This window comes from Tauraco erythrolophus, chromosome 1, assembly GCF_009769465.1.
Source record: "Tauraco erythrolophus isolate bTauEry1 chromosome 1, bTauEry1.pri, whole genome shotgun sequence".
NCBI classification, from domain to species: domain Eukaryota; kingdom Metazoa; phylum Chordata; class Aves; order Musophagiformes; family Musophagidae; genus Tauraco; species Tauraco erythrolophus.
The window spans coordinates 30,218,043-30,245,973 of NC_141465.1; the positions used below are offsets into that span (position 1 = coordinate 30,218,043).

Genomic DNA, 27,931 nt, shown 5'->3' on the forward strand with positions numbered 1-27,931 from the left:
CAACCAGGCCGCCGGGGAGGGGGCCCGCGCGGAGGAGCGGCGGCAAGTACTGAGGAGCAGCGGCAGGCACTGAGGTGAGCCGAGCCGAAGCCGAGCTGAACCGGCCGCCACGGGGAGTGGGCGCGCGGGCCTGTCTGTCTGTCTGTCTGTCCGGTGTCCGTTGGGCTGAAGGACTGGGGCGGGCGGGCAAGGGCAGCACCGTTCCGACGGGGGGTGGTGGCGGAGGCTGAGGCGCGTTCGCAGGGGCGGTGTTAGTCAGCCAGCCCCCTCCCTTCCCCCGCCCTGCGGCCGGCAGAGTGGCCCGTCCCGCCGCGGCGGGGGCGGGCGCTGTCGGACCCCGGGCGAGGGCTGCGAGGGAGCTGCCGTGCTCGCGAGGGCGCCAGGCCGGTGTAGGGCGGTGGCAGAGGCGCCCTGTCAGCGCTGGGCACCGGGCGGCGGCCGGCTCCCCCTCCTCGGTGCTGTGCTTTAGGTGTTTCCCCCGAGCCTGAGCCCAGCGCCGCCGCAGGGTTGGGCGGTCAGTCGTTATTCGGTGTCTCGTCCCGGGTTTCCGCCGGTGCTCATGTGCCCGTGCGCCCCGGTGACACAGGCGTGACTCTCCTACGGCGCGATCCCTGGCCCTGTGCGTAAAGGGCGGCTCAGCTTCCTGGGAAGCCCCGCTTTGCCTGGCCCTGTGCGTAAAGGGCGGCTCAGCTTCCTGGGAAGCCCCGCTTTTCCTGGGTGAAACGTGCAGGCGGTGTGTTTAGCGTTTGTTACTCTCTGTGAGAGCTGGAGAAGATTTGTTTTAGAACGTAAACAACGAGGTCCAAAGCCTGTGTGCCTTGCTGTGTACAGCGAGATACTTTGCATGCTTCGGGGCATGCTGAAAATGTAGTTATAAAAGAATCATCACCTGCTTTTCTGTAAAATTATATTTACGTTCTCCATTTTAGTATGTCAGTATAACAGTAATCCAAAATTCATATGCAACTAGGCCCTCTAAACGTTTGTTGAAATATAAAAAGGAAAAAGCAAGCGTTCTAGCAGTGAAAGTAAAGTGGAGATAACTGTATGTACGATTTCATCATGCAGTAACTTTTGACAGACGCGTTAATTTGAGGCACTTAAGGAAGGCACTTTCAGTGTGTGAAGAACTTTTGGCTGTATCAATGGGATAATAGCAATCTAGAAACACTGTAAATTAAGGTTGCACAGCACTCTGGATACTCTAGTAATAGAGTCAGTTTTTTTAATCTCAAGTATTATGCCACACTAAGGAGAAAACAACGTAGTATATTCCTATCGAACATGATCGATCCAATTTAAAGCAACTAAGATGTTCCAAATCTTATTTTGTGGTTTATGAGTTTAACTTTAAAGGTGACTTAAATGGCAGAGTTACTCTGGGATGCCCTAACACGTGTAAATCAGTGTGTATGTTAGCAAGTAGTGAGGCCCAAAAGTGGCAGATTCATAAGAGAGAAACCGTTGTTGCGGAAAACAGAATATCCACATTATATGCTTTTCAGAAGGGCTTCCTTTGAACTAGCTCTACTGAATCCTTTAGTATTTGAACTTCTTTAGAAGTACTTTTACAGTACATTTCCCAGTGTAGTGTAGTCTAAAAAAGAACCTACTGTTGTTGTCTGGGTCCATTTTGTGAAGTGAACAAAAACACAGTAAGTGGGATGTTTGGCAAGTTTGCTACGCTGGCATGCTCTTGATTCTAACCAAAATGCTAAAGTGGAAGTTTAACTTCCATCTGCTGTATGTTTGAGTGTTTTATGCTAAAAAATGTGCAAAATCTTGATGTGCTAAATGTTTATTTGCTTTTAATAGCAATAATAATTTTCTAAAATACTTATGCTGAGGAATTTTGAACAGTAATAAATTTATGTTAATATATTGGCTAGTATTAAAAAATGTACCCTTTACCTGATCATTTGGATCAGGTGGCACTCTTATTTGGCATAAGATAGACATGTCTTTGCACATGAGCTGTGTGAGTCCCAAATAACTTTGCTCTATGGTTTAGGGAAACATAGATGAACAAGTCTCCTTGTCATGTCGTTCCTATCCCTGCCATCCCCACCTCCCTTCCCAGTTTTATGGAAGAGCTGTTAGTATAAGTTCATCATAGACTTCCTTTTAATCATAGACCTGTACTCCTCCCTGTGCTGGGCATGCTGGTGTGAGTGGGAGGGGTGTTAGGACAGTCAAAGGATACAAGTTTGTGTCTGAGAGCTGGCATTTTGGTTGTCCCTTAGAATTCAACCACTGAAAGTTTCATGGGGAATGTTTTAGGGGTAGAAGAAACCTTTGTGGTATTTATAGCATAAGTCCTGTTTATATGCAATCCACAGTTAAACCATAGGTAATGTGTAAGTTGATGCAAATGTGGGTAGGAACAAAAACTTAAGTGAGCAAAAAATAACTGCTGAAACAACCATTAAGTATGAATTCAGCCTAGTATGACCACGTGGGAATAATGTATGAGGACCCACCTGCAGCTTTCCCTGTCCTACACTTCCAGTTCAGAGGTTAGCAGTGTGGAGAGGAGAAAAAAAAGTAATAGAAAGTCTCCCTTTGCTGTAACAAATCATAGACTGTATCACAAAAGTAGCTCCGTCTCCAGCAGTATGCTGTATTTTTCATTTAAGGCCCTTTTCAGGGTGGAGGGAAGTTTTGTTCTTGTTAAGTAATACAAAGGGAAGCTTTAGAATTTTGAATAAATGTGAGTTATTAGTTCAGAGTAAGGCTCAACTGACTGGTCAGCTACTGAAGCTTTAAAAAGGAGGGGGAAGTGTATTATGAAGGGCAAACTGACTTTAGAAGCATTGGTGAAATACAAATAAATTGAGTTTAATCATTAGACATACATTGCAAAGCGGAAGAGGTAGCCTAGGATGTCAGTCGCTTGAAATGCCTTTAACTGAGAGCCTGCATCTTAAAGAATATTCCATTTATCTTTAGAATCATGTTGAGATAATTTGTTTGTGAATGACTTCATTTGAACTGTTAAGATAATGTTTGTAGGTGTTTGGATTCCAGTTTTGGCCCATTGACTAATACTTTGATAAGTAAATAGATAGTGTTTGCTATCCCTGTTTATGCTTCTTTTAAGAAGAAGTTTTATATGATACCATCCCAAAATACTTATTTACAACTCAGTTAGTAAGGCCATGTCTTTTAACATTGTATGTCAAATAGGAAATGGTCTACAGCTTCCTGATGGGGAAACTGAAACACAGCTTTATGTGATTTGGTGGACGTCTTCACTAGAACTACCATTTGAAGTGTGATCTTCTGCATCTTTTTTTCCTTATTATATAACTATTGCCAGTTTCGATGAACCTATAATTTTCTGTTTTCATAGAAATGTTTCTGAAATTCTTTCTGATTTATGTCTAAAGTATTCACAGAATTTTGTTTTGCATACTGGGAAGAGCAGTTGTGCAAACAAATCAGAGTTAAAAAGCTAATACCAGAAACAAGATTATGAATATAATTTAAAAAAAAATGGTGTAGGTTTTTTTTTTGACTTGCCAGTATATTTGCTTCTCAGTTCTTTTTACGTTTTTTTCTTGTGTCCCTCTAAGTTAGAGTAAGGTACATTAGAAGCACAGATGGTTAATTTATATTAATTATAAATATTTTGACATACTTGTGAATGGATTCTGACAGTCATTAAAATGAAATAATTCATATGGTTTGTATAACTGTGGCAAGGAATAGAATATGTAGCAATAAATGCGAAGGTGTCTGTCCTTTAAGTAAAGGCAAGAGTTCACGGTAGATGTTAGTTGTGCATGTTTTATGTTATGCCAGTTTACCCCTTATCCTAAGTGAATATTTTATTATCTAACCTAGTTCTGATTTTTTTTTTTTTTTAAATAAGTTTCTACTGGTATTTTTTGAGGTGTTATTTTGTGGAGTTTTTTGTTGTTAGGTGTTTTGAGATTTTTTAGGTGAACCATGCCTTTAGGAAGTCTGCACATTGTTATCTTCCCAGAGTAATTCTGTTTGAATACCGTCAGGATTGAAGGATTACAAGTGACAGGTTTTTGCTGCAAAGGAGTCTCTGAAATCCCTTTAGTCCTGTTTCATGTTTTAGCAGTGAAACAAACCACATCCCACAACATGATTTTTATCCCTGATCCAAGAATTAAACAATTAGTGTTATGTAAAATAATGGTAAACTGCAAAGTAGTAATATTTTTTTCTGGCTTTGATACAAACTGTTTTATTTCATCTTCTGAGGGAAACTATTCAAGCCTCTGCTCTGTGGAAAATTTCCCTGATTACATGGTATCAATTCTTTGCTTTTTCTCTTTAGAATCCCAGCTTCTGGAGTCTTGTGACTACTAGGAATCTCATATAGCTTGCAAATATTTAAAAAAAGTAAATATTCATGCTTAAAACCTGGAAAACTAATTAAGACTCTCAGTGCAGACTTAAAACTTGTCAGACTTCCTGTGATTCTTTTTGATTCTTGCTTGTGGCTTGACAAGAGTCCAAATGCTGTGATAAGAATTATCTTGCAGAAATACAACCTAATAATTTTTTAAAAGCTCATTTATGTAGTTAAGCTGTGAAAAATATCGTCCAGGTGTTTAGACTGAGAAAGAGTACAATTTAGAATTTTAGTTGTGAATGTGCTAATCACCTGAAGATGAGACCTTTTTTCTAGAGGAGAAAGCATTGTTTTTATGAAGCAAAGCTTACTTTTTGCTTTTTTGTTCATTTTTTTCTTTTGAAGTCTTCTTGAACTAAAGGTGGAGAAGCGGTAAACATGAACACTGAAATGATTGTTCGTTCCTTGTCAGCATAACGTGAATCAGCAGCTATTAACTGCTATAGGCATTCATCTGTAACATAACTATTTCCTTAAAAGGACAGGTAGCTGGGGGCAAGGATATAGGCATAAAACTTTAGAAAAAAGCCTTTGCTGTGTATTTTGAATAAACTGTCTTATCCAAACTGTCTTATTTTAGCAAGTGATAGCTGTTCCTTTGTACTTTACATCTGTAGATGACAAAATTTTTTACAGGATAAAGTAAATGTAAATGACTACCCTAAGGGAACTGACACAGATAAGTGACCTGCTGGAAGTTACTGAGTGGATCAGCATAGGAGCCAGGAATAGCACCCAGAGCTTGTTTTCTCCAAGCTGATTTTATTGGGGTCTACGATGTCTTATTTCCAACTGTTCAGGAATTTGAAGTGTTCTAAGAGTACGGATACGTTACAAGCATTGGTGATGCAGACCTTTGTTGTTTGCTAGGTGATAAAATAATCTTACTTGTTTTGCTGTGATGGTGATCACAACTGAAATTGCATCTGGATGTCCAAATTCAACTAGCTCAGATAGCAGTGACAACGAAGGTATCCTGCCTGGGTTCTGCAGCTACTGAAGGGGAGCTTCACTCTCTGCCTTCTCTTATTTCAAGAACTTCACCAATGTACTAGTAAGAGTTACTGTGATCACTACAGAGGATTGATATCCAGTATGGTATGAACAGATGGTTGTTCACCAAGTAAGTAAAGACTAAGGAACAGGGTTTTGTTTACTTTTTTAGTAAATTGAGTAACTTTTGGGCTGGATCATTTACAGGAAATTTATGGTAGCTGAAGGTCAGGGAAAAAACCACAAACATACACGTAGACTGAGTTGGTAGTGATGGTAAAGCCAGATAATTGATATCTGGCTTTAGCCTAGATATCAATTTTAGATTTTTTTTTAGTTTTTAGAGTCTAGAAATAAAATGTTAGCTCTTCTTTTTAGGAATAGCTGAAATGGATTTATTGACTGATGGAAAATAAGTGAGAGGCTGTTGCTCTTTAAAAGAAAGCACTGACTTGACAGGATGTAACTTGTAGCTCATATATTTTTGCTTGACTCTTGCTAGTAGCGTTGCTGTTTTAGTACAGCTTAAGACAGAAGCATCAGGGGTCAGTTTGTGGTGGTTTGTTTCCCTACTTGCTATTAAGTGTATTACAGATGATGGTAACAAAGTATGGTCCTGTGCTTTATTTGACAGTGAGTCTTTCACAGACAATCATTAGGTTTGGAAGCTGGACTCGGTTGAGTCAAAAAGCATATGGGTTCCCATTGTATCTTGGTGACCATTAGATACTGGATTTTCTTTGCCAGGTCCTTAGATTTACTGCCAAGAGTTTTAGATTGTAAGTTTGGTGAAATCAGCTATGTCTTTCCTGAAAGTGCAAGCCTTCTGAGTAGTATAGGTATGACTGTTATGGATTTCTGAGCTCTTTAGTATTTTTAAGGACACTTGAAATATTTAAACTCAGAATGTTCAAAAAGTATTTTAGTAAACGTGTACACAAATCATAGGTGTATCATAAGGTAAATAGAAGCAGAAACGACAGTGATTTGCACTTTCAAACTGGTTATCTCAGTTTTAAGGGCTATTTCAGTACTCTTTGGCTGTTTGCCTTAAAGAATCTCGGAGCTTGTAGAGCTCATTTCTGTGACTTATTCTTTCTAGTTGTGAATTTTCTTCTAATGCCACCAGCGTGTCTTTCCAGCGTCAGCTGGTCCGACGTTCAAAATACTCTCTTTAGCTGTAAATCATACTCCTTTGTTGAAATCTCACCCTTTTCTGTTTTTGCAGTGTTTGAGCATAAAATAAAGGACACTGAGTTTACCTGTTAGCCATCTTACAGTTGTTGTAAGTTATTCTGTGGTTAAGTTCCTGACAGCTGTCATCCGCAGGCAGAGACACCTCCAGCTGTTATTTTTGTTTTCTTTGTTCAGAAAGAATGATGCAAGTATACAATAAACCAGCTGTACGCTTTCAGAATTGATCTGACTAACAGATAACTAACAGACTAACTTTTCTAAGTTACTGGGAAGTTTATTTGTAAACTGTATGGCATTGGGGGGCATTTTCTAACATCAGTGCAAAATGCAAGATACTCTGTTCAAATCTTCACTGAAAATCTATAGACGTTCTTACAATAATTCACTGCATTGACTGAATAAGTAAAACATACTATTATTCAGTTTGGTTGCTTTTTATGATCCTATATGTTTGGCATTCACGATTAACAAAATACTTTGGACAGAGCATTTGTGTTTTAGAACTTCTCTACAGAAAAGTTGGAATTCTCTGGTAGTTGTCCAGTGGGCATCTGGTTAAGTGGCAGTGATTTGGGATAATTGCTGCAGATGTTAATATTTGCAGTGAGCTGTTCCTTTATTGTTCTAAGGTTTTGAATGTTGTCTTATTGCTAGTGCTTGTGGTTAGCCATATAACCTTCCTATTTGAGTGAAATTTCTGTTTGTTATCAGTTTCTTGCAAATGCAAGGAGCTTAATCGTTAGGGCAAATTGTGAAGTGTAGGCTCAACAATACAAAAAAAAGGCTCATATCGAGTGTTCTGTGTCAGTATACATACACTGTTCTACTCTCCTTTGCATAACGGGGAAAATTACTTCTCAGGATTAAATACTTGAGAAAGCGGTATCATGTCAAATCCTGGCTTTTAGGAGTGGTTTGCTAGGAAGACCTGTTGTAAAAGGCGTTTGCCAGTTTCATCATTTTAATAAATGCATATACATTATGTAAATTTTTGCATATTATTTATATAATACATTATTTCTATTTTTACATGTATTATTCAAAAGTATATATCTTTGTGAAATGCAGTACAAAACTCTTTCCAGGACTGTGCAATTGAATTTTCAGAGACAAACATCAAGCCGTCCTTTTGCCCTGTTGTAAATGTACGGAGGTAAGCTGATTTCTGTGCGGGCTTTTGTCAGCTGCAGTGACAACTTAATGCTTCAAAGCTTCCTCCACCTCCTGCTTAACCATTTTCTTGTTGACGACAGGATGTTGAGAGCAGACTTTTACATGTTGTGGTGGTGCTGCAGAGCATCAAAATTAGCCTACCTTGTGCCAGATTTGTATGTGTGTGGATGAGAAATACATGACACTGTTATGAGTTTTATCCTGGTAATATGTTCCTACTGTTTTGGTATCTATTCAAGGTAATATTATCTATTTTTATTTTCCTTCTGTAACTTAGCAACAACAATTCCTTATAGCTTTACCTGGTCTCAACCATAGTGATTATCATCTTTGGAATATATAGTTGGGTTTTTTTAAGTGTCAAACGGGGAGACTTTATGGTTTTTCTAAAGATCTGCACCAAGTGACTCTTTACACCAGAGATTGTGGGGGAAGGAAGTTGAGGATCATTTAACTAACTACTTACATGCTGCAATCACCTTGGAGTTAAAGAGCAGTAATTGCTACCAATTGTAAGCAATCAGATGAGCAAACCTGCAGTCTAATTTTGAAGTACCTTACTGGCTGTACTTCGCAATTACCTCCATATTAATAATACAAGCTAATGAATAACTTCAAATGCATGAGAAAAATGAGCCTTGGATATCTGTATTTGCCAATGAATCTTGATAAGCATCTTGCTCTGATCTTTGCACTCTGTACTTAAACAAATATATATTCATATTCATTTTTTAAATATTGGTGCAGTGCTGATTTTCATTAAGATAAGTATTTTGTATGTTTGAAAATAAGTGCATACATATCTAGTCAATTAAAAGTAGACATGTCTGAATTTACTGAGGATATGATAATTTTACAGGTAACTGTTAGACATAGTTTTCCTATTGAATTGTATGCTAGTAAGGAGGAAAAAAGTGAAGTTACTTCACTTTGAAAGGAGAATAAAGTTTTATAGGTAGTATTTAGGAGAAAACGTGTTTGCCCTTAGGCAAAACATTTTTTTATCTCAAAATCATTATCTGATAAAGAATGGAAACTTCATAGTAGCATTCTTAGTTGTGTTTTCAAAGCAGAACTTGATTCATTCAGCTGCGAGTGTTCCTTTATGTAGTTTTTATACTAGCGTATGTGTTTATGTACATTCTCTTCTCTCCTCCCCTCCAAGACTTTGAGGTTAGTAGGTGTGCAGAATTTCAGGTGAGAGGAATTTGAGGAATGCTCCTGTATTGACAATACTAGTTTTCGTCCACTGAGGATGTGTAGTTACTGAGTTTTCATGTTATTCCTTTAATCTTTTCAACCTGTGTTGTAAGGACTATTTTAAGTTTTGAAGTATCCTTTTGGAATCCCCTTATTTTTGATGGTAACTGCTGTATCACACATCTTCAAGAATATTATTGCATGGTTTTGTTTCTTAGCATCTTTTGCATTCAGTCACGTGATTGTTTGATGACACTCAGTTAGTTAACAGTGATTTAAATATGCAGTCATCTGAATACTTTTGGAATACTTTTACAAGTTATCTGTGCCTGTGTTTAGTTTTCCTTACTTAGGTGTTAATTTTAAAATGAAAATAGCATGGTAGAACAGGAGTTTTAGTCAGGCTTCCAAGGAAATAATTTGTCTTGTCATTGTAGTGTCCATTTTCCTTTTTAGTAACTTGTTGCTGCTGTCATTTGAATTGTCTGAGAGGGGAAAAAAATCTGATAGATAATATTTGTGGAAAATTAAATTATGTAAAATAGATACCTGCACTAGGAGGAAGAAAGCCTAGAAGGGCCTGTCCTTGTAGGACAGTTGCAGCATAAGCTTGTAAGTTGTAAAACTTTTTTAAAAAGCACCATTGAATTCTTTTCTCCACTTCACACCTTTTCCCCTCTTTGTCCATCCATAAATAAAATTAATTTTAAGAATTTGAGTGCTTCAGGAGAATACTTAAGGGAGAAGAAAAATTAAACAGTTTACACAAGAGATGTACTTTTCCTCTTTGGTACAACAGTAAGTCCTGTAGTTGTTGTAGATATGTATATAACAAATCTTATCGACAACTGTGTTTTATACTCACGTGGTGCTGTGGAAAATCTAGTTGGCTGTCATGACTAATACCATCGTAAATGTGGTACCATGCCTTTATTACACAACTGGAAAACAGAATTAAGACATTCACAAGTTTGACCTCTGTTAGTACTTCTCTAAAGTGTTACAGCTTTTTACAGTGGTTACATTTTCCCTTTCCTGTTTTATGCATTTTGTTTTCAGCAGCATTTTCAATCTTCTGGTTCTTTTGCTTTTGATTTCTCTTTACCATGTATGAGAGTAATTAGATTTTACAAAGACGACTGAGAGAAATTTAGTGTTTGAGTGGTGTGTTTGGGGGGGGTTTTTTGTTTATTTGGTTAGATTTTTTTTTTTTTAAGCTTCTTTTAATTTTTGAAATACTTAATGAAATGCTACATTTTATATTTTGGATACCTCAAAAAAAACCCCCACTTGCATCCAGTTTAAATATAATGGGAGCATAACTTGGCTGATGAAATCTTCACATTAGGAAGTACAACATTCTGTCAGAGTAAAGTGTTAGATTGAGTTATGCTCAAATTAAATATTTATTTTCACTTCTCAAGAAACAGAAAGTAGTGTTTCAGTGTTGAAACCTAGTTTTTTTTGGCAGCGACAATGTTGGAAGCTCATTATCAGTGCTTCAAGTAGGCTGCACGCTGCATTGAGAGCAGTGTCCTGGTGGAGATGAAGTCAAAAGGAGGATTGACCTCTGCATATGTATATCTATATAAACAAGCTACTGTTCCTTTTAGCCTTCCATGCTATGAAAGTGTAGTGAGCTGAATTGGATATTGGAACTGATGATTTTGTAAGGGAAAACGCAAGAGCAGCATATATGATACATGGATTGTCTGTCAGAGGGTTAGGAGAACTTGGGACTTCAAAAGAAGTAAGAACCTTTAAAGGCCTGTCTGTAAGTGTAGTCTCCCTCATGAACTTCACCTAGATGTTCACCCCAAAATATGTCCTTATCTTTAATGCTTCCCTGTGCTTGTCACCACCCTGAGTTTAGTCTTTCATTTTGCCTTCTGTTGATTTTTTTTTTTTTAAGACTTTCTGGTAACAAATACGGAGTCATACTTTGTTAAACTGCATGACCTGTAATAAATATCTGAGGAATATGATAAGTTAAGGTTATACAGCAAACAAGTTAGGAATACATGACTTAATGCACTCCTAACTTCTCATTAGCTATTGTAAGAATAGAATTTCATGAAAACTGTTTCATAGGGAATTATTTCATATTTCCCATTTAAACTGATTAGAAATTAAATACTTCCTAAGTAAACAAATCTCTGTAGTCTTGTCATTAGGTATATGAAAACATTTTAGCTGTGTTTTTTGCTTCCGAAAATAAGCCCTTCAGGGATAACAGTGCATGGTATAGCTATTGCTTAGTGGGGAAAACTCTGATCTGTGCAACATTTTTTATTTTTTTCCTCAGAATTTTTATTTTCACAAAACAAAAGCTTGTATATTTAAGCAAATGCCCCAAAACAGATTGACTGACTTTGTCTTTGCCAAGTTATGATCTGTACATTTTGTTGGTGAAGTTGAGCATAGAGTGCTCCGTGAGGGAGTGGGAAGGGCAGATAATGCTGATGCTCTGCACTTTACTAGTACTGTGCTACTACTGCGACTGGAAGTGTAGATATTTTTTTCCTTCTCTCTTTCTGTTCAAAAGATCACTGAAAATGCCTGTATGCCATGAAAATAACTTGAGTAGTGAGTAACCAGGAATATAGTTGGCAAGGTGGTTGGTTTTTTCCCCACTGTGTTTAAAAATGGCCATGCCCTCCTCCCTCCTCATGTTGTGAAAGTTTCCCATATTTGAAAATTGAGGATTTGCATTGGCTACAGTTTTATTGTTGTTGGGAGCTGGTGTACGATAACAACCTCTATTGAGCAATATAATGATTGGGTAGTCAGTCCCCATCAGCTGAAGTGAGTCTCAGGAACTGGGTTCAGTTACAGTAACTCTGGGCTGGGTAGATTAGTCCAGTGTAATCTGAGTGCTCCGTTTGTTAAGGTAACACTTTTTGTAGTAATATTGTGTTTTTCTTGTAGGACAGTTCCAAGTCTTATCATGTGGTTTCTTGATTGAGCTTTAAATATGAAGACACTTCTAATGAGCTTTTTTCTTTTTTTTTTTTTTTTTAACTGGAAGAAAGGCTCAGTCCAAAGAAGACAGGAATTTAGAAATACAGTGTAAAGATCAGACTTGAAAATGGTGTTAAGCTTTGCACTCTCTAGGAGGGCTGACTTCTCCCTAGTTCATTTTTACAGGTACTGGGAGTCCAAGAATAGCTTCAGGACAGTTATATATGAGGTTATTTCAAGGTTTTGTATATCACAAAACTTTTACTGTTGTTTATTATCCAATAAATACTGTTATTTTAGAACTTTGATGCTCTGTCATAAAAAGGATTCCTTTGCCAGGTGATCTGAATCATAGTGATGCATTAGGAAAGCAAACTTCTAAGCAGCATGACAAGTCGAATACTGATAAGCAGGAGAGGGGAAAAAAAGGGCTGCGTTAGAGAATTAAGGTAGGTGGAAAATAGGAGAACTTATTTGCTTTAAAAACAGAACACCAACATACTAGAGAGAAAATGAGAGTATTTTACCAATGTCTGATTGGTTTAGCAGGCAAACTACTTTTGGAAGAAAACAGAACACAAGTATTTCAGTCTGTACTGGGTGAATCAGTAAACAAAGTAGCTGACATAGAATTTTGGTGAATTTTGGCTTAATGTATCATTTTTTTTTATTTCTCTTTTTCATAGTGTTGGAGTCAGAATATATTGATAACTAAAAATGAAAGCTTAGATAATTTTTAGGTGTTATGGTAAAGTTATGACTTAATCACTTGCTGAGGAAAAATCTGTTCTTTATCACTGAAGTCACATGGAAAGTTGTTCCCTTTTTTGGTCTAGGAGACTACTAAAGCAATATTTTAAGATGTACATGTTAAGATTTGGGTACTTTAAATGCATATAAGGAGGTATTTATGTATTAACATGTATGAAATATTGAGTATTAGTCTTAAAAAGAATTAATGGACGTTTAACCTTCTGCTTATTATGTTTTAATATCAGTAGGTTCCTGTTGGGTATGACTTTCATATGTACAACTTGTTTTTCCTTCCTCCAGATTTGAAGAACAGAAGCATGCTTTCCGCTGAGACTTACACTACCATTTGTGATACAGGATGTCTCTAAGTGAGAAGAACAGTGTAGTTTTTGCATATGAATCTTCAGTACACAGTACCAATGTACTTCTCAGTCTTGACGATCAGAGAAAGCAAGATATTCTTTGTGATGTTACTATTTTAGTGGAAGATCAGCGATTTCGGGCTCACAAAGCTGTGCTTGCAGCTTGCAGCAGTTACTTCCTTTCAAGAATTGTGGGCCAGGTGGATGCTGATCTTATCATCACTTTACCGGAAGAGGTGAGTGTCACTCCCTTCTGTATTTTACCTGCCAGTGCTTCTAATCTGTTTTGTTCAATTCTGCTTTACAGTAGGCTGGTGCTTAACTGAGAAATTAAGGTAGGGGATTTAAGAATTGAAGGGAAGGAATTTCTAAATTGTAAAGCTGCCATTAGTTGAGGTAAAGGCTAGGCAGATCAGAGCGTGTATCACAGACTGAAGATAAGTGAATGCTGTCTTGGGCAATGTACAGGGGAGATATTTTCAACTAAGTATATGTTACTTTTAAATTTGTGCACCTGTTTTAAAGCATGTAAGTTTGTAAAAAAAAAAAAAAAAAAAAAAGAAACCCAACACCAAACCACAAAAACCCAAACCCCCAAAAAAACCCCAAACCAGGCTGTAAATGGTAAAGAAGTGTTGCAGAACTAGTCCTCCTATATGAAAAGAATACTTTTGGAGTAATAAATTAAGTAACAAATTAAGGCTTAAAATAGTAATATCTTTAAATTAGTGTCATTAAGATTTAGTTTTCTACATTTGAGTAGTACAACCGTGCTTATATTCCTTGCTTCTTACTGTTAACAATTTTCTTCTCAGTTCCTCATCCTTTTTACACACTGATCATTAGCAGCTTGATTTTTTTTTTTATACTGTTTTATTACTTTTAAGACTGAGAAAATGTATAATTACTTGCTTTCTTTTTTTTTATCCCCAAAATATGTATTCTTAAATCAGTTTGAATTTAAAGGGATTCAGTGAGAATGACACCTGTAGGAAAGAAAATTTATTATTACATATCTGGAGTGTCCAAGACATTTAAAGATTCCAGTCGGTATTTAGTTAAGTTATAAGAAGCATGAAGCAAACAAGTGACTGGATTTTGTATGACATGTTGTGCTTGTGGATGAAAAGCGAAGAGCCTCCAAGTGCTCTGATTATGCCCAATGGTAACAGTAATCTGAAGAGTTGATTGTTAACTATCTCCCAGAAAGCCATTATTTCATAGTAATCAGCTTTGGGGTGGGAAATAATATGCAGATTGTTGACAGCTCAACTAGAATCATTAAATTTGAGGGAGGATGTACATCAATGAATATTTATAGCATTACTGAAGATTACATTATAGACTTGTTCATGTACAAGACTGAGTTGGGTGTTATTGCAGAGATACGATTTAAGCTGCTTCACTGGCTTTGTAACGTGTTGAGTAAGCACAAAGATTCTGTTACCAGAATCTTTCTGATTTTATAGAAAACTAAAAGGAATCAGGTGGTCTCTTTAAAGAGCATCAGTGGCCTTTGATTAATGAATTTGTTACAAAATTACATTACAGCATAATACCACTAGGTCACTTTTACTCAGCCCTCTTACTGTGTCTGTATGTTCGTTTCTTATGCTTTTTTTCTTAGTGGTTTAATATGTTGAGAGTCTGAATGTCTTCCAGATTAAAACAAAAGTAGTGATGGGGGCTGATGTGGAAGGGAAGTAGGATACCTGGGGACACAAAGCCATGATTTGAAGTAAAAGAGGGAAATTAGTGGCATGTAAGACTTCTGATGTTGAAGAGAGAATTTTGCTTTGGGATGATGAAAAAATAGGTTATTGCAGAAAAAAGAAATGTACATCAAAGTTGGAGGGGGAAAAACAGTCTTCAGTGCAAAACATCAGCATTCCAATGGATGCATGAAATAAGTTAGAAGGAATCAGAGTTTGTAAAGAAAATGGAGGAACGTAATAATACTGTTGTTTACTACAATGTAGACTTAAGAGCACTCTTAATGTGATCTAGCATTACTGATGTAAGAACTGAGTCTGCTGAAGCAACAAGCACAAACAGTAACAGTGAATCTCGTATTTTAATCATTTGATCTGATCACTTGGTAAAAGCATTTTAAGACTCAGCAACTCTTCTGAGAACCGCTAAGTATTTTGAAACGATTCAGTTTATGAAGCTGCATATTTAAGAGAGACAAACATTGATCACATGGTTTGTCATGTGATTTATTTTTTTAAAACCTTTTGAATCGTCTGAAGTGTTTGAAGTTTAAAATGAAAGGCACCAGTCCCTAATCTGAGATACCAAAATATTTTTGGAATTAAAGTACTTTATATATATTATATTGTAAATATTAAGTACTGACATCTCGATGCTGGTTGTGTTGTTTTTCTACAAATATTTTTATTCTGTGAGTTAGACTTTCAGCCCAAATACAAATTAAATAAATGGCTACTGCAAGAGTTGCTTTTCTAGGTCAGTAAGACCAAGAGTCTTTCCAGTGCTCTATCTTGCTTGAGAGTAGCCAGCTAGAAATGTGTAAGAGAAAGCAAAAGGAGTAGAATGTTGTGGTTTTGTTTTGTTTTTCCCTCATGATCCTTCAAGTTTTTAGCAGTGTTTCTACCTTAATAGAAAGAACGTGCAGTTTTGAAGTATTATTCTATTTGTTTTTTTTTCAATATCACTTGTTTATTAAACCCACTGTAATGATTTATTGGCTATACTAAGTTTGAAGCCTTCTTGCCAGCTTAAACTTTTACACTCCCTGCCCCACATTATTAAGGGTGAATTAATGTGATGGTGAATAATGTAAGTCTTATCTCCAGAACATATTTCAAATGCTATTTTCAGAATTCTTTAGGTAGATCATATGAGTGTTCAGACAGTTTTGCTAAACTGTGTCTGTGCATATTTGTTCAGCCTCCTTTCATGTGGTGTGTGTTCTTTAAAAAAATACACCAACTAACCACTAAAAAAAAACAAACCTAAGAAACTCTTAACTGATTCCTAAACTAAATTGCATGTGTAGTTAATTATCTTGCTGGCAGAAGAATTCAGTAAAGTTAATGCATTAATATAGTACTTTATTCAGCATAATGTTCTCTTCATTTCAACAAAGGAGGGGAGCAGAATGTGGGCTTGAGTTTGAGTAGCAATAACAGACATATTGCGTTATCCCTCACTTGCAGAGAAAGGCTAAAGGAAGTGTCATGTAACTTGTAATATGATCTGTTTACAGCTTTCAGCCTAACTCTTTAGTAATTTTTTCATGTGTAGAAGACAATCTTGTTCAGTTTGTGACGAACAGGCAACTGTTCTTTTGTAAAAACTGAGATGATAATGATGGAAATATTCAAACAAAAATACCTACTGCAAAGAGGCTTTAAAGTGAGAATAATTGGTTTTGGTGCACAGTTTTTGGGTACAATTATTCTCATTTGTAGGAAGGAGCGGGTAGGTGGTTATAGTAATAAATAATCACATGTGGTCAAATTCCATTTTATCAAACTTTTTTGTGTCAATGATGCGTAAGACTGAGCAAATAACTGTAATTGCTCTTTAAAGGAATAATTAAATACCACTATCATTTTGACCTTATTCTAGAGTAGTTTGTATACAACTTGGATTTGAAAAGTATCTTTATAAGATTGGAATCTAGTTGCTGGTTTTCAGTATACAGCAATGCTTTTTCACTAGTTAGTACTGTGTTGTTGGATCATCTGAAGATATTTATCACAGTGAAGAAGATAATTTCTGGAAAACGTACAGGATAAAATTGCATCAGATTTGTATCAGAATGAGTGTGGCCAGGTTTTCTTTGTGGAACAAATCTGCTTTTGTTTTGTGTTCTGTCATGCTGGCATGGTTTGCTCACAGGTAAATTTGGGTTCTGTGTGTTTTTCTATTTAAAACCATATTTGCTGTATTAATGTTTTTTTCTTTCTTTCTTTCATTTTTTAACAGGTAACACTCAAAGGATTTAGTCCTTTGCTTCAGTTTGCATACACAGCTAAACTTATTTTAAATAAAGACAATGTGTCTGAAGTCTGCAAGTGTGCTGAATTTTTGGGTGTACGCAACATTGAAGAGTCTTGCTTTCAGTTTCTCAAATTCAAATTTTTGGATTTTAAATCAGTTCAGGAATGTCCTAGGAAGAAGTGTTGTACACAGCGTTGTCAGAAAACAAACCCTAAAATTGGCAATGTGGATGATGGAGACCTAGAAATAGATGATGAAGCAGAAGAACTTTTAGAAAAGGAATATATTCAAACTCCTGACACAAAGCTCTGTAAAGATGAAGAAAATGCTAAGTCATCACCTGCTTTCCAAGATAATGCCAGTCAAACGTATGATCCTGTACATTTAGAAAGGGGTAGTGTTTCCAGCTTGTCTTCCCAATGCCCGAAGTATAGGAAATTCCAGAAAGCTTTTGGAAATGACAAAGTTCATACTTCAGAGTCTAATTCCAGTATTAAAGACATTCAGGTGCCACCAATTGCAGCTCTTCTTGAGAAGGAAGTATCTGATAATGATGGCATACCAAAAGCTCAGGACTGTATACCTATGCAGCTGGTCTCAAAATGTGAAGAGACTCAGGTAAAAATGGAAGAAAGGAAGGAAGGTGTTGAGAAAAAAGAAGAGTCAAAGAGAGATTCTGTGACTCAGAATGTGTTGTGTCCTGTGAAGAAAATGGATCTTGCTGCTTTCCCCCAAAACTCCGTTGCACCACATGGACTCAATTCTGTGTCTTTTTTACATACTTGTGAGCAATATAGTAACTTGAATTTCAGTAGTCTGCAAAACAACACAGTCTTAGCTGAAAAAACTGTATCGAATCCTGGAGCTGGGAATGACAAAATTGAAAGTCAAGATGACACACCTTCAAAGGCCGATTTGTGCACTAGGGAAGCCACTAACATTACATTAGCTGGTGATCGAAGCAGTGTTGAGAGAGAGGTAGCAGAACATCTAGCACAAGGGTTCTGGAGTGATATTTACAGCACAGAAGCCTGTCAAATACATTTACCACCTGCAGTTTCAAAAGAGCGCTTGGAGCCGGTATATTCGGGGAAAAAATCAGAGTGCCCGTGGCTGGGTATCAGGATCAGTGAAAGCCCTGAACCTTGCTCTCAACGAACTTTTACAACGTTGAATTCTGTCAACTGCCCCTTCATAAGCAACCTTAGTACTGAAGGATGCTCCAACAGCTCTGAAGTAAGCAGTGGAGATTATGTTCAGGGACAGCAACAAGAACAGTGTCCCTATAATTATGTGATAAGTTTGGGTGAGGATTCGGAAACTGACACTGAGGGAGACAGTGAATCCTGTTCAGCAAGAGAACAAGAATGTGAGGTAAGAACATCTCGGTGCTTTCTTGTCTCCTAAGACCCTATTCAGAAACTTAATTCTGAATCTCTTGGTTTTGTTTTTGTTTGTTTGTTTTTTTTTTTCTGTGTGTGGTTGCTTGTTTTAAAAATCCAGGAAATGAAAATTTAAATAACCATTCAAAGGTTTATTTGCAAGATCACTGCTTGTTCAAGGAGACTTCTAAAGTATTTTTTTGGTAGGATATTGAGGTGGTAGATGCTTAGGTGTTAGTTCTCTTCAGTATTTTTCTGGAGCAACTTTTTTAGAAAAGGTTGTGAGCCTTGAACCAAGGCATGGAGGTTCTTTTTTGGATTTTGTTTGTTTACTTCAGTTAAACTTAAGAAAACTCTAAACTTCTTGTAACCTTTGTGTTATAGAAACTTAAGTTTTCTTGGTTTTTAGTCTGAGGTGTGGCAAGAAAGTGGGAGAGAAACGATACTTCAGATTTACTGTGAAACGGAAATTAAGTTTTCAAGATAGCTTCAGTAGCCGTGTATTTAAGACTGCTTTAATAGTATTGCTGTCTCTAAAACTGAGGTTATCCATCTGCAGACGTTATTTGACAGTTCTTTCCTTTATGTCATTGCTTTGGTAGTGTTTTAGACAGATGCCATACATAAGTAGTCTAATCTCAAAAGATTTTACTATATACCGAGAATGATTTCTGTCATAGTTCTTAGAATTATAGAATTTCAGTGTGACTCTGTATGATGGATCATTTAATGTAATGAAAATTCAGGTGTTTTTAAAGCTCTAGTATTTTTTTCTTTTCAAGAGGCAGGGTCTTACTGAGAATTAAAAGAAGTGGAAGCTACCATCCATATAGAAAGCTGGCAGGCCAAACAAAACGCCAGAATTGGTTAAATGTATTCTTCATCTTTACATGACAAATTAGTAGATGGCATCATTGCTGAGGGCAATACTCTGTCCCTTTTTTTGCCTGTTTGTCACCAGTGGTAGTCAAATACAGAAAGGGTTTCTGTGTTTGCTTTTTAAACTAGATTCAGATCTTTGACCCCAGCAAGGTAACATCTTCTGCTACTTAATATAGTCAAATGTAAGGATTAAAATCAAGTGTCTTTAGTTGAATACTTCATAAAATGTGGCAATTATTTTGTAAATGTAAAGGTGCTTTTCAGTATTAATCAGGACTTCCTGATCTATGTATATCTCAGAAGCTCCTGCTTCTGTAGCTCAGATGTGCAGGCAGTAGCAAGAACCTGCTTCTCTATCTGCTCCAGCACTAAAAATTACAAGATAATTAGGTAACTTCTATATATTAAGTAAGTGCCTGTTTCGGATGAACTTTTTTAGCAGAGAACTATAGGTATAAAAACGTATGCAGGATCCAGTCTTAACAGCTATGGGGAAACTTTAGACTGTATTAGTGATTCTTGACAACTAACAGTTTGTGCATCACCCAACTGTAACTTTTTTCCTAGAGTGTATCACCTAATGGTATGCTGCACACAAAGATACATTTCATCCTACTCTGAATATTCTTTTGATGATCTAGTGTAAATGTGCAAAGTACCCAGTTATTTTGTCTGTGCTTGAACTCATCTAGTTGAAACCCCTGCGTTTTATCCACCTCACCTGCTGGCTACATTAGCTTGCTCTTGTCTCTGAGATTTAGAAAGAGACGGGTTGTGTGGTAAAGAATGCTTGACATGAAGACTTGAATTGGCCTGTTGGTGTTTGTGTATATCAGTTTCACCTTTGATTTACAGCTGTATCTTACCTTCTAGGTAAAACTGCCTTTTAATGCACAAAGGATTATCTCACTTTCCAGAAATGACTTTCAGTCATTTCTGAAAATGCATAAATTAACTCCTGAACAATTGGACTGTATTCATGATATTCGAAGACGAAGTAAAAACAGAATTGCAGCACAGCGATGTCGTAAGAGGAAACTTGACTGCATACAAAATCTGGAATCTGAAATTGAAAAACTGGTATGTATAAATATTTGTTACTGTTGTCTTGAGTCTTTCTCTAAACTTCTTGACTAGGTGTCTGGCAGTAGTTTGAGAGTGAGGTGGCTTACTACTTTTTCCACTCAAACTTAGAAAGCTTTGTCAGTCTTAGATGACCTCTTGATAGCAGTTCTAGATTTTCTGTGCTTTACATTTTTGCTTCTGTGGAATTGTCATTCAAGTAAAAGCGCATCACAGCATAATTTTTGGTGAATGGTGTTTCTGAAGCCCATCAGCATTGATCTTAATTGTACGGAATGATTCCCAAACCATCATTCCCCTCTACTTTGTTTTCTACCTCTTTCCCCTTTCTTGCTTTGTGCTTTTGTTCTTCAGCTCGTGGTGTTGCTCATGATCAGGTTGACAGTTGTGCAATTGTTGGTTGTGTAAGTATTGCTCTTGTCACATATCAGCATGGACTGGTGAACTTGTTTCCTGAGTCTTGAATCTTAAAAATGAGACCCTTGCAGAAAGGCGGAAGATATAGCAGAACTCAGGAGGCTGCTTGCCTTTTTAGCAGTTGTATCAAGATTGTAGCTCAGGAGTTAATGCATCCAGATTTCTCTGCAACCATCTGTTAATACAATTTTTCCTTCTTAAAAGGCAATAAAAATGTAAATATATAGCTTAAGAGAAATGTGGATTATCTGAAGTTCTCCTGGCAAGAAAAATAGAGTGACTTTTTTTCTGGTCTTGGTTTCTGTCCATCTCATCTCAATTTCATAGTTGATTGTACCATGTGCACTAAATAGTTAAGTTTAGGGTTACTGTACTCATAATTCTTGTTTATGGAGTGTTTTAGACTTTGTGTTTGTGTACATGAACTTGGTACCTGCATCAGCTAGGAACATACGTAGTCATGTTGCACCTTTCTCCTTATGACTTCAGAGTGAAAAGGAAAATAAAATTAGAGCAAAGTGCCATAGACTAGGAACTTATTTTCCTGAAGTGGTCCATCATCTTTCACTATACGCACTTCTACTTCTGCAACAAAGGAGACAGACTTTGAAGGAAGGGCTGCAGTGCCATACAGCTCAGATGAGTTGACAGAACAAGTCTTTCAGTGTGCTGATGATGTAATTTTTGACCCCCATGTAGCTTTGCTTATTGATCTTTCAGGTGAACCTGTGTGTTCTTGGTTTTCTGTATTTGAGACTACATGTGGGCCACTCAAGGACATGCTGACTTGTTAGAAGCAGCTCTTTCAGAGCACCTATCTGTATTCACATTCCTTGTACTTTCTCACTTTAAAATAAGGGTACTTGTGAGGGGGAGCAGAGTAAAGGACAACTGGCCTCAAAAAGCAATATACTTCTCTGGAGATTCTGGAGCTCAGGAGAAGGATGTGTCAGTGAGTGACATGCTATAAGCTGTGTTCCAAGAAATGTGATTGAGATCTTGTTATATATACTATAGCAGAGAGAGGAAGTGTGTGAACTAGATAGATTCTTCACCAGAAGAATAAAAAGAGCTCTCAGTTTGGTGATTATTATGATCTCAAAACTAGCTGGTGTTACTTTGCAGAATTAATATAATGCTGCTAAAATTAAACTAATATTTAAACATGTTAACCTGTCAACAACTTCAGAGGGGGTGGGGAACTTACACTGGAATAACAATTTCTGAATGTTGAAGTTTGTGTTTAAAGAGCAGTCCATAATACGCAGCTGAGTGCCTCTACGTACCCAAAATGTACATAGTGATTTTGGATTAGGAGGTCTGGCAACAGCTGCTCCCAGTATGCTGACAAGAAGAAGTTTATTAGCAAAACACTTTCTAATCATTTTAGGCAAAAAGGACTGGCAGCAACTGCTTCTCTCGCAAAATGCCACTTAGAGTTAGTCAATTCTTTCCAAAAGAAGTTGTAGAGGTTGCAGTGTGAGTTTCTCATATGAAAGGAATTGAGAGGGGCTAAAAATAATTAAACTTTCTAGGAGTGAATTGACGTAGCAATAGTGAAAACACAGTCCCTATGGTTTAAATTTACTTCTTAAAAGCTGTTAAAAGCTTTGTATGTCTTCAGAACTCTACCTCTTAATAATTACAGTACTCAATATGTGGTATTTTTGGTTTGTTTTCTTTCCTGCTTTTTTTCAACTGGTTCATTATGGTCTTGCTTGTTTCCTATCCTTTACCATTTCCTCATTTTTCTGTTTTCTGGATGTTGCTTGTTTCCATCATTAGACCAGCCCCTCAGTAATCCATTTCTATTCGATATTCATTAGTGAATTGCCATGCCTTTTGCTGCCTTATGTTGGGAAAATGCTTTTGCATTATGTAGCTGGATTGTAATCTCTTCAGAGCAAAGACAGTCTTATTTCGTGTCTGAGTGGTATCTGCCACTTAAGCGTGTTTGCTGTGCGAATAAAACTCAAGCATTCAGCTGGCATTCTCTTGTTCCAACAGTAGGTTACCTACCTAGTGGCACCCCTGTTCTTGTCTCTTCAGTTCGCTAATCTGTCACTTCTCTGTCACTCTAAATTCTTTAACTTCCAATGTTCTAGTTGATGCCTTGAAACAGACTGAAGTGCTACATTTCCAGATAAAATATTTTCTTTACAATTTTAGCGTGTATTATTACTTTAATTTTCCTGTATTTTCTGTTTACTTTAGAAACTTTTCTTAACTCCATTGTTTGTTCTACAGGGCACTTGGCCCTTAAGAATTGAGTTTATTTTTATCTAGCAAGGTAGTATCAATAGTGAAAATGTGATTTCTGGTTTTCAACATTTAACTTTTAAAAATGTAAATTTCTATGAAGATTGCTCTACTTAATGTTTTGTTCACCCAGTGGTAATAGTTTAAATGTTACCTTGTAGAATTAGTGTTTCAGCAATATTTATAGTAAGTGAAGCAAGGTTTCATTTATTAAATAATTAAATATTACTGTCTTGGCTGCCAGCACAAGTTTTGAAAAAGTTTTATGTCTGAAAAATCACTTCAAATAACTGAGTTGATGACACTTCAAGAGAGGTTAGGATTATCCATTTGATTCTGTCATTGTTTACCTTCTTATTGCCAAATTACTTCTGTTTCAGCAGACCAGAATACTTGGTCTTGTTTTAGCTTTGTTAGGAACATAACAAGCTATAGTTTCTGTGTTAAAATGCAGACTAAAAAGCTATTTTTCTTCTTGCAGCAAAATGAGAAGGAGAACTTGCTGAAGGAAAGAAACCACATTTTGTCCACTCTGGGTGAGACAAAGCAAAATCTGACTGGACTTTGCCAGCAGGTGTGTAAGGAAGCAGCCTTGAGTCATGAGCAAATACAAATACTTGCGAAATATTCTTCCTCAGATTGTCCACTTTCGTTTTTATTCCTGGAGAGAGAACGAACAGCTCCATCTGATAGTGAGATTGCGATACCAGCATGCATAGAATTAGCAGATGGTCTTTCAGGTGTTGCATCTACAAATGAGCAGAGTTCTTCTTATCAGTGTGTGAAAAGTGTGTGTGATGCAACATACGATCAAGTACAAGAACTGCATCCAGTGTCTGTAAGAACATTGGAGAAAACTTCACTTGTGGAACAGTGCGGACAGAGCAGTGGTATCACAGACTTCTGTCAGCAAATGACAGACAAATGCACTACAGATGAGTGAATCTATTCCCTTCCTATTGCCAGCCTCTCAATGTTGCAACTAAAAGTGAGATTGAGCATTATCGTAAAGTAACTTACTAAGTGAAAGAAAAGGTGAAACTTTTGTCTTTTGAAACCATATTGACAAGTACATGGTCATTGTATTACTTACCAAGCTTTGGGTTTGTTCTGTGTAGTTCTAGAGTGTAGTTTGTACATGTCGGCCATGGAGCGTTTTCCGTGTGGTGAAGCCAAGGAGAGTTCCGGAAAGTTGTTGGAAAGTATAAACTCTGTGCACCGATGTTTATTTGTGAGGAAGCTTTCATTCAGGTATAGAGCAGCTTTCACGCTGATTTATGCCACAGTACCTAATGCCACTCTCCATCTCAAGAAGAGCCTCCTAACAGGTGTTTATGCACAATGAGTTCTATACCTGGAATTCTTATTTCTTCAAGATTTCTTTTTTCCTGGTAGACAAACCTTAAGAAGCATATATAGCTCTATAAATGTTAATTTTGTAAATGGTTTAGGATAACATGACAGTACGAGGAGCTTCTGGCAAGCGCGCTCTGGAACAGCTCATTGCTTCCTGCTGTTCCCGTCCCTGTACCAGAGCCAACTTTTATTGAATATATGCCTTTGTCTTAGCTCTCCGGTAAGTAGTTAAGACAGCTGGAACAGCAGAGGTGCTGCAGCATACTGCTCTCTTCTCTAAATTTTGAGAGGAGTAACAACATACTGGGAAAAGCAGAAGTTTGAAACTGATGCAATTCTTTGATTAATGTGCATTGGATCCTCTGGCATCTGAATCCCATGTGCTTGTTAAAATTGATTGCTGTATTGTGACTTAACTGTCCTTGCACCTTCAAGCTTGCTACTGTTTGTGGTAAGTTGGAATCACAATAAGTATTGTGAAAGTTTAAGGGCAGATTTATTGTTTTTTTTTTTAAGGTATTCAGGCACCAAATTCTTTGACTTCAGTGCCTAATTGCCCAAAGTAATCTTAGAAACATATTTGTTCTCTGATCACTGGGACCAGTAAAGACTTATTTCATAATTTTAGTCTTCAGGATACTTTCATGGCTAAGCTGTAGTACATTTTCAATGGCTTGTGCTAAAAGTATAAGCATATAGAAAGTATAATATGGAAATGAGCTGGAGGGATTTCCTTTATTTACTTTGCGAAGGAAAAATTCAGCCACCAAAAATAATCCTTGTTTTTTAGATTTTTTTTTTTAACATGACAGTAGTTGCATGTTGTATACCAATGATGCTTTGTTATTTAGATGTTATTCTCACACCAGAACTAAAGTATTGAACCTCACCACAGAAAACTTTGGTTTTGCTGGTTTACGAAACATGAAGAATCTTGTACAAGCCAGTGGAATTCTTCATTTCCTACCTCAGAATGTATATTAGCTTTTTGTGTCTTTTGTGTGCATGTACAGTAGGCAGCAACTAAGCAAAAACTGTTGTAAATACTGCTTTGCAGTTTAATCTTGCGATGAGACAAAACTTGTTCTTGGCAAGGCTCTTCCCCATGCCCCTCTGCCCCGGTAACATAGCATTAATAAATATATTAAGACTATTAAACCACTTATTTAAAACAAAAAATAAGAATTTGACAAAATTTCAACAGTACTTCTCATAACCAGCACGTAATACGAGTGACTACACTACCTCACCTATGGGATTTAAATCTTTAGTGATATCCTTGGATTTTCGTCATATATCGTTACTTTTTTAAGGGGAGAATTTATGTTAGTGGAGCATAGCTTGTGTAAATCACAGTGCTTGCAGTAATTGAAATTCAGAAATAAATACTATATGGTGGACGTCATGAGAGTTCTACTGCTTTGAATATATTTTCAGATGATTGAATTGAAATTCTTTTAAATGACTATCATTTATATATGTTGATCTTGTATATGTATTACTCATGAAGCTCTCTGGGTTTTTTCTCCAGCGTCTGTATGTGCCTGGTTAATTTAATCCTGCCTCCCTCCTGTGCTGCCACCTTGGGCAGTGTTTTGCTTTTAAGTCTCCACTTTATTTAAAAAGCAAACCAACAGGAAACAACAAAAAAACAAAACAAAGCCCCAAACCTGTCTACTGTCCGTATGTAATATCACTTTTAAAGCTGGTGGTATTCTGAAATGACGTGGATAATGACGTTAAGGCATTGTCCTAATAGTACACGTACTCTGAAATGGAATTCCTTGGGTTAAATATTTGTTATAAAGGGGTGGAGCTTACATGTAGAGAACAACTGGCTGGGAACTTAAGCCTATCCAGTGGCCCAAACCCCCGACGCACTCGGCTATGGATATTGGAAAACAAAGTTAATGATTACCAAGTTCAGAGGCCGGAATATCCACCAAAGAGTTGTGCTCCACTGCTGCAGTCTGGTGATCAGCCAGGGTCTGAATTCCACCCAGCAAACGGTGCAGGGCTTCCGTTGCAGAAAACATGCCTGTCATTGACGTGATAAAATTCATGTCATATTTTGAAACCTGTGATGAACTTGATGAAGTTTGAGGGTAGGTTTTTGCCTAACCAGCTGCATCTAAATACCTTTGAAAATACTTATTTAATGCAGCAGACCTACAAGTTGCATGTTGACTTCTATAGCCTGTATCATCAACTTGCAAAAGATAAGAATGAATGACAATTTTATGGTACAGAATTCTCAGGTAAATGTTTTGGAGTTTTTCTTTTGTTTTGTTTTTTTTCCAGTGAAGAAATACTCGATTTTGAAATTGTAAAATACTTTGTTAAAGCATGTTTTAAAATACTTTGGACAGACTATCTTAAAGCCATAAGAGTATGATGGCATACAGATTGTAAAATAAACAGATAATTACAACAGTTGATTTTGTATCTTTCATAATTCAGTATTTTCTAAGACTACAATAAAAACCACTTTCCTTTCTACAAAGGCTTTTCTTTTTTGTACAAATCATTTGCAGTGAAAATCTTTACTGGTGCATTATTCACTTACATAGTACTACTAAAACATTTCTGAAAATGGTAGCAAAGTAGTCTATATAGTTTGTAAGTTCCTGAATAATACACACAGTAGCAAGTATTACTGAGTTGGAATAAATTTCCTGTAAGTTTATCTGACTCTTTTGTGTCTTGTTTTGTTTGAGAGGGTTTTCTGTTCTGGGGAACTTTGATATTTATTTATTTTTTTAATTTTTAAAAATTGTTTTACAGGAGAGAAGAGGTAAGTGGCTGATTAATTCAATATTGTAGGTTTGTTGGGTCTAGAAAAAGCTTAGAGGTGATGATTACCGGCATAGTAGAGATTAGTGCGTGAGATTGAGGTTTATCCTAGGGGAAGTTGTAATGATACGTATGTTCCTTAAACTTCTCAAGAAGTATCTTTGTAATTGTAGATCTGTTGTGTCCTCTTTAATAATCAGAAGGATTACAGAAAAACTATGCTTTGAGAAACTGCATTTATCCTGTACCTCCTAAACAGTAAACTGTAATACTGGCTCTAGCCTTTCAGTATTGCGTTTTACCTTGCTCAGAAAGCTTTTCATTACAAGTCTTCCTTATTTAAAGTTTTTGTAACCTGTGCATTTGACTCTTTCAAGTCTGAAATTACTCTATCCTACCAGTAGACCTTTCATTAAAAGTTAACAGTCTTTTTTTGGGGAAACTACTAGAAAGCAGGGTGATCGATTATAAGGTTCAACTTGCTACTTATAATTGGTAAGGCAGAAAAAGTTGTCTCTCTTTCTCCAGCACAGCTTTGTTCTTGGAATTTGTAGTCACTTGAATTTAGTTGGTGTGTTGTGCATTTCTTGACTTTAAGAACCAAGACATTAACCTGCACAAGAATGTTAGTGTGGTTCCTCTTTGCGGAAACTTAAAATCTTGATGCAGGAGTCTGTGATACATTGAAAATTCCTCTTAATATTCCCCAAGAAGCAATGGCAATGAAAGCTAAAAGGTACATATGCCAGAGATCAGTA

At 36.9% G+C, this 27,931-nt stretch overlaps 1 protein-coding gene across 2 annotated transcripts; it reads left to right on the forward strand.

Moving 5' to 3' along the window:
* On the forward strand, positions 1 to 27,071 carry BACH1 (BTB domain and CNC homolog 1). Of its 2 annotated transcripts, none has more exons than XM_086617645.1 (5): positions 1 to 74; positions 12,968 to 13,265; positions 16,987 to 18,375; positions 20,139 to 20,345; positions 23,506 to 27,071. In XM_086617645.1, the coding sequence occupies exons 2-5, from the start codon at positions 13,026 to 13,028 to the stop codon at positions 23,965 to 23,967; spliced, it is 2,298 nt and encodes a 765-aa protein (XP_086473771.1). In that variant the 5' UTR covers positions 1 to 74; positions 12,968 to 13,025; the 3' UTR covers positions 23,968 to 27,071. The 2 variants fall into 2 exon arrangements, with proteins under 2 accessions (XP_086473771.1, XP_086473777.1); XM_086617651.1 differs by lacking the exon at positions 1 to 74 and adding an exon at positions 5,262 to 5,513.
* Positions 27,072 to 27,931: the final 860 nt, after the last annotated feature.